At 47.6% G+C, this 7,227-nt stretch overlaps 1 protein-coding gene across 2 annotated transcripts in view; it reads right to left on the minus strand.

The window, feature by feature from the left end:
- ZER1 (zyg-11 related cell cycle regulator) overlaps positions 1-7,227 on the minus strand; it is a 26,507-nt gene that overhangs the window by 14,255 nt on the left and 5,025 nt on the right. For both annotated transcript variants that reach the window (XM_019510601.1, XM_019510602.1), the window contains exons 2-5: positions 6,612-6,904; positions 5,187-5,337; positions 3,784-4,220; positions 759-935 (exon numbers count right to left, since the gene is read on the minus strand). In XM_019510601.1, coding sequence (XP_019366146.1) covers positions 759-935; positions 3,784-4,220; positions 5,187-5,337; positions 6,612-6,769 — 923 coding nt within the window. In that variant the 5' untranslated portion in view covers positions 6,770-6,904. The remainder of the gene's footprint in view (positions 1-758; positions 936-3,783; positions 4,221-5,186; positions 5,338-6,611; positions 6,905-7,227) is intronic.

A 7,227-nucleotide genomic window follows, 5' to 3' on the forward strand; every position in this document is an offset into this window, starting at 1 on the left:
TTCCGACCCTAAATCTATGAAACTATGAAACTATGACAGACCCCCAGAAGCACCCCCTACAGAAGCTGGTGCGGACGTTCAAATGAGTGGCACTGTTCCTTGTGGTCCTGGTGAAATCCTAACATCCACATCTTCATTCCAAACCTCTAAAACACCCCTGTTCATTTCTTTGCTAACCCCTGTGAAGCAAAGTGGAAATGTTGTTGCGTCCCATCCCAAAGGTAGCTGAACTCCTGTGTGCTGTAGAGATGCAGTTTGGAGAGGGCTTTGTGGTCCTTTAGGAGGAAAGCTGATGAATCAAGTTTCTCCATATTGCTACTTCTCCCCTAACCCTCCCCTAGGTTGCTAAGAGCCCCAAGTGCTACAAAGAGAGTGAGGTATGGACAGACCACGAGCCTTTCATAGACACCTTTCAAAAGGCTGTGTACTTCCTTCCTCACAAGTGTCACACAGAGCATCTCTAGATGATGAATGCATAAGGAAAAGGACAGCTGCAAAATCCACATTGATAGGTCCAAAAGCTGAACCATTCAATATCTGTAAAGCCAACATCAGTGTCACACAGGGGGATCATTCCCAAGGGGATGGAAGCTTTAGCATCACTAAAGACTGGGGACAAATATCTTTTTCAGTAATAACTGTTCCAAAGAATGTCTAAGTCCTAACAAAGCGCTCCACTCTCCCTTTGGCTCTAAATTAAATCTCCCATGCAATGAGGCTGCTGTGACCTCTGTGCCTGCCCACCTTTTTAGCCTTACCTTGTCTGGCCCATTTTCTCCTCCATGCTTGAGATAGTACAGTTCTCCAACATTGTGTGCCCGGAGATATCCAGCGAGGTGAGGTTTACCAGGTTTTCCACAAATAGGTTCAGCACTCGCCGGGTCAGCTTGAATTTGTAATAGCTGGACAGATGGTCTCGGGAAATATCCAAGTGCCTATGAACAACAGCAAGCATCTCAGAGTCTGAAGAGCATCACACAGGGCTTCCCTCACTCTTCCAGGACACAGCTCACAGGCACAAGTGCTGATTTCTGAAGCAACAGGGATGTGGCTCTATGGAATGGGCAGTAGGATCAAGCCAGGTGCACGCAGCACATGACCTCCTTTGGGAACCCTGGCATGGATCTGTCCTGAATGGAAGTTAGGGAGTAACTGAGTCATTGTAGGACTGCAATGGCAAAACTGTCTCCTCCATAACCTCCCTTTCCCAGGCTCCATCATTATCATACACCTTATTTCTCTAATCATGGAACTGGCTACATATCTTTCACCTGGGTGTCAAGATACATTAAGGCAGCAGTTCTGAACCTTTTTCAGTCCATGTACCCCTTGGTCTCAGAGTGATACTTCATGTACCCCCTTTCAATGGGAAATTCATTTTTATGTCAAACTACGTGTAATCGTGTATTATACAAATGGCAAGATACTCGTACAAAGACTTTTCAAATTATCAAGACTTTTTTTAGGTCCTTCGACCTGTGTTAGACAATGTATGAAATATATTTCATGTACCCACTGATGAGGCTTCACGTACCCGCTGGGGGTACATGTACCCCTGGTTCAGAACCATTGCATTAAGGGATCTTCTTGGCTACAGGAAGTGTACTAGCGTTGTTTAGCCTGGAGAAGACTGAAGAGAGATTTGATAACCGTCTTCAAATACTTGAAGGGAGATTATAGAGAGGATGGAGATGGACCTTTCTCTGTGATTGTAGAGGACAGAAATGCCCTCAAGCTGCAGCAGGGGAAATTTAGGTTGGGGATTAGGAGGAAGTTCTGTCCGTGAGGCTACCTAGAGAAGTTGTGGAATCTCCAAGTTTTCAAGAGCAGGTTGGACAGACACTTGGTTGGGATGGTTTATTCAGGAATGATCCTGCCTTGAGCAGGGGGCTGGACTAGATGACATTGTGAGGTCCCTTCCAGCCTTGCTTTCCTGTGATCCTAAGAGCCTCAAAATTAAAGAGTTTTCTTATTTTTCCTCTGGTCTCTTCCTTTGTTATATCCATGATACTGTGCCAGGATCTTAATGGTCTCTGTTACTTCAGTCATATCAAGTTACTTAGCTTTAAATGCTTGATGTTCATATGAAAAAGTCCCTGCCCCCTCTAGCCCACAGCTGCCCCTGTGGTGCTCCACACAGGGCTGAGCCCTGACCACCCCCAACTGGGGCAAACTACACCCACCGACAGCACCACTCCAGCCCTAGCCAGCATGCACAGCTTCCCGGCAGGGCTGGTCCAGTGACCACCTGGGTACTGCTTGGCTCCCCTGGCCTCCAGCAGCTCCTCCTCTTCTTTCTGCTTTGCCACTCTGGGCAGCAGGCAGTGTAGGAAAGCTGTGGCAGCCATGGAAACATGTGCCTGGCATCACATACCCAGCCAAGTGGCTCCTGCCCCAGCACGTGAGGCTCCAGCTTCCACCCACTCAGCTGCCTGCAGGTGGTTGTTTATTGTGGGGAGAGTGGGGAAGCTGGAGCAGGTGCTGGCAAGTGCCATGCAGGCTGCCCTGGGCGGGGCTTGGCCCTGTACAGAGTGCTACAGCGGCAGGCATGGGCCAGATACAATCGGTTGGCAGGCGGGATCCAGCCTGCAGGGTGTACTTTGCCCACCCCTGCTATAAAGTATAACTGGTGGACAGGATCCTTTGAGTGGTAAAGGTGTCTTTGTTTGGACTAGAATGTTCTGAGTATTATTCCTAATCCAAATGTGGAAACCACATGGCAACTGTGCCACCCTTCGTCTGTGGCCATGGAGTCAGCACACTGCCATGCGGCAGCAACAGCATTTCTGTTAAGTCACTGGTACCTACTGACTTTGGACTATGCTGCTCTCCCCTCCGCACAGACCAAGGAAATCTGTTGCTTGTTTTACATGTGATGGGCTTATGGGGAGCTCAGTAATCAGACTGTCCAAGCCTGCTGCTGAGTGCTACATTTTTCTCTTATCGGTGACCCAGGCTCAAACTTTGGACTTTTTGATTTGCTAAGTGGCTCAAAGGAGCTGTTTTTGATTTTACAATGTGATTATTGCTAGGACCCTGACAGCTGTGTATCCCCACAGATCAACAGTCATTTTCACTTAGGCCAGGATACAAATTAGGGGAGTTCACACAAAGTACCTGACCTGGCTTTCCTTTTTGAGGGTAAAACTCTTTCTAGCTTCAGCAGAGGATTTGACTGCAAAGCTAGTGAATGATCCAGCCCCTTTGCAGCACAGTTCACAAACTTATGGTGGGGGGAGGAGGAAAACTAACCATTAGCATTAGGACAGGGAAGACACTTTTAGTAAACAGCTATAGGAACTGTCTCTGGGAACTGGAAGGCTGCTGTGGGAGGGCAGGCTGGGAGAATTAGGTAATGTCAATCTAAAGAGACAGACCTTAAGGGAAGAGATGATACAGGTTTTCAGATACCTGAATGGCTGCCATAAAAAAGTAGAACAATGAGTCTCCTTAACTACAGAGAGCAGGGCACAAGGCAGTGGGTTTAAACTGCAGCAAAGCCGATTTAGATTAAAACCAAGGGAAAAATTCCCAGCTGTAAGAAAAGTAGGACAAGGGAACAAGCTGCCCGGGGAAGCTGTGGAACCTCCTTCACTGGAGGTTTTCAAGAGGCTGGGTGGGGATCTGCCTGGGATGGTTTTGGAATAGCTCATTCTGACTTTGTACAGGGCTTTGGACTAGAGGACCCTTGAGATTCCTTCCAGCCTCAAGATTCTATGAGTCTTGAGAGGTTCTGAACACCCAGCTAGGAGAGAGCTGGTAAGGAGGGAGGTGACTGCTGACCTGAGCTTGCGGAGCTGTGCAATCACTTGGATGTGCTCCTCTGAAAGGTCCATGTTGTAAAGCACTAAGGAAACCAGACTGTCCTTCCACTGGGTCAGAAACACCACATCGTGCAGCTGGATCCCCGAGAGATCTAGGGCTGTGAGGGAAGCCAAGGGACGAAGCAATGTTTCCACATTCACCCCCTCGGTCAGGCGGCCCAGGTTCAGGAAGCGCAGGCGGCTGAAGCCCTCAAAGGTAAAGTCCTTGACCAAGACCTGGCGCGTGGGGTTCACCAGGCAGTCATCCTCGCAGCCTCCTGGGTTCTCTTCCTCATAAAAGATATTACAGCAGCCAAAGAGGCTCAGGGAGACAAGTGTGTGGCTGAAACTCAACAGGGTCTGCAGGCTCTTGGCTGTCAGCTTCTCACAGTTAGTCAGCGAGAGCTCTACCAGGTCCTGGAAGAGGGGAAGCCAACAGTTAGAAATGCTTTGCAGTCATGCTCCAACAGCAGTCCTGGACTAAGAACTTGCACAAAATAGATCATACAGGGTCAGACCATTGGTCCAGCTACTGTCTCCGACAGTGGCAGAAATGGATGCTATAGAAGGAGAGCACTGAACCATATCTCTCTAAAGTGATCTATCCCCTATTCAGTACCCTTCTGGCATCCTTCGTTATAGGTTTAGACATAGATGCCAAAGGGCACATCTCCAACCACTCTGTTCAACAGGCATTAACAGATCTATTATACATGAATGGATCCAATCCCTTTTTGAGCCTGGTTATGCTCTCTGCCTCCACCACCTCCTGTAGCAATGAATCCCACAAGCTAACCACACACCATGTAAAAAAACTTTCTCTTGTTATTTTTAAATCTGTCATCTACTAATTTTGGTGGGTGCCCCTTAGTTCTAGTATTCTGGATCTTGGTGAACAACAGTTCCCTGTTCACTTGGTCTACACTATTCATGATTTTACGGACCTCTACCATACCCCTACCCTCAGCTTTGTTATTTCCCAACTGTAGAATCCTAGCCCTTTTAGTCTCTCCTGATATGGAGACTGCTTCATGTACCTATTGATTCTGGTTGCCCTTCTCTGTACCTTTTCTAATTCTACTACGTCATTTCTGAGATATGGGGACCACAGCTGCACGCAATACATCCTACTAGGAGAGGCTAGGACTAGACTGCTCCTATCAAACACAGCCACTGCCCCCACCAGTCCCTACAGTACCCCTCTCTGTGGTAGGGTGAGGGCAATACACTGGGCGCTCACACAGTCAGATTTCCCATGCCATTCCCCAGAGTGGCTCTCGAAGCCAGAACCTTGATGAAGCTGGTAATGAGTACATGTAATCTATGGATCTCCCTGACAGCTCAGAGGCTACTGATGCCAGGAGGACATAAATGCAATGCCACCTGCTTTCTGATGGCCTCCAGGTCCTGGTCCTGCACTATCTGCTCCCGCAAATGGATCCGGGCTAGCCTTGTGCTCCGTGGATCTGAGAACAGGCTGAAGAAGCTTTCATGGGGTTCAAAGACACTGTCTGTCTTCACCAGCTCCACGTACCTATGGGAGAAGTTATAAGGTTAGTAAATCAGAAGGGTTTAGATGGCCACAACTTGTAGGATTTTGATTACAGTACTTGTGGTTTCATTTGCTATGAGAAAACACAAATGACTGCATGTGCATGTGCTTCCAGAGAAAGACGGGTCCTCTTCCAATCATTCAGAATAGCCCACAGGCTCTTTGAAGCTTGGCTGTTACCAGTCCTTGACAGAACATAAAATAATCCCTTTGAAATCTACACCCCTCGCTTCTCGCTTTCAGCCATTATAGGGGGATTCCAAGCACATTACTGATTGAGAGTTCCGTTGATCTTTTTTTAAGGGAGATTTTGCTAATTAAACCAATATGGACTCAACCAAGAGCAAAGCAATGGTTGGATCAGGAAATTTCCCCATCTAAAATTAGTGATTTTTTTTTCATTTTAAGAAAATAACTTGGCAAAGGTTCTGTGCTGGACCAAGACCTCACAGGCAGCCATTTAGCCAGGAGAGAGTTGTGACAGCTAAGAATCCCCAGAAGTAGGTTGTCTCATAAAACTACAGGAGCAGCAGCTTTGAAATGCAACATCTGCTATTGTTTTGCACTCTCAAATTTTCCTGGCTGGTGGAAAGTGTTGAAATGCCTCAGCTAAGGGAAACGATTGGTTCCTTTACAGCTCCCAGGTGCTCTAAGTGAGAGCAGCTCTTGTTTCACTCAGGTTTCAGCTATATGAAGAAAACAATCAGCAGAACCATCCCAGAATAATTATACTTCTAGGCTGATTTACCTCTCCAGGGGGACACACTATCCTGGAGTAGGAGTGATCTCAGTCTTATTTACCTGGTCCACTTTTGAACAAAGCAAAACACTGGTGGGCAATTCTCCCTTGCAGCACACCATGTCCTGGCCAACTCTGGACATCCTCTTTACATAGGGGCATAGGATGGGGGCCACCAGGGAGTTATTCTGTCAGCTGAGGAACCCCTCTACACAGCAGCATTCCCTAAGTAGGGGGAATCTCCTGGCTTGGAGGCCATATATGCTGGCATGTGGCCCCCAATAGTGGTCAATCACAAGGTCTTCAGGAAAAAACAGGTGCCAGTTACTTTTTAATATAAGACTCAAGAAGAAAAGCAAAAAACCTAAAACCCCTTACCCCTGAAGCTCTTCCCAATACATTTTTTGTCAGACCATCCCTGTGACTCTGTCAAGCAAATATATATCCCTCCTCTCAAGTCCTAGTGTTTTCTCCACCCACTGTCCCCAGCCAACAACCACACAAGCTGGTCACGTACTCATTGACAAGCTTGTCACAAATCTCGCTTGGCAGGAAGATGTCTGGGTGAAGCCGTAGGGTCTCATTATCCAGTAGATAGCAGAGGGTTCCCTCCAGATTGCGCAGGCAGTAATCTGTGCATAACGTCATCAGGGACTCTGGGCTGTCAGATGCCATCTTCAGGGGATGGTGCCTGCTGTGGTGGAGGAAGGGAGCAGGGAACTGAGGCAGAAGGAAGCTTTTGAATTCAAGAGGTTCCCTCCCTCAGAACTAAGGAGATTCCAGGTTGGATTTACAGGGACATCAGGAAAGCTGCAGGCAAAAGACAGACAGACAGACAAATAAACAAAGGGATGATGAATTGGAGAACATGCTGCAAACTGCTGGTGCTGGGGAAACATGGCTAGGTCCACGGGCCTATTCATGCCCAAGGAACCTGCAGCTGCTTGGCCTGCCCTGGAAGTAATGCCCCTCAACCTCTCCGTGCCTGTTTCTGCACTAGCAAACTGGCGAGAATGCCTCTCAAGCTTCCAGTTTGCTGCAAGGTGTTAGTTAGTAAATATAACTATGTTCACCAGTTAGGTAAGTAGCAGGACCCCCCCCCCCCCCAAAAAAAAAAAAAAAAAAAAAAAAAA

The sequence above is a fragment of the Gavialis gangeticus genome, unplaced genomic scaffold, assembly GCF_001723915.1.
Source record: "Gavialis gangeticus isolate Ggan-Ray unplaced genomic scaffold, GavGan_comp1, whole genome shotgun sequence".
NCBI lineage: Eukaryota > Metazoa > Chordata > Crocodylia > Gavialidae > Gavialis > Gavialis gangeticus.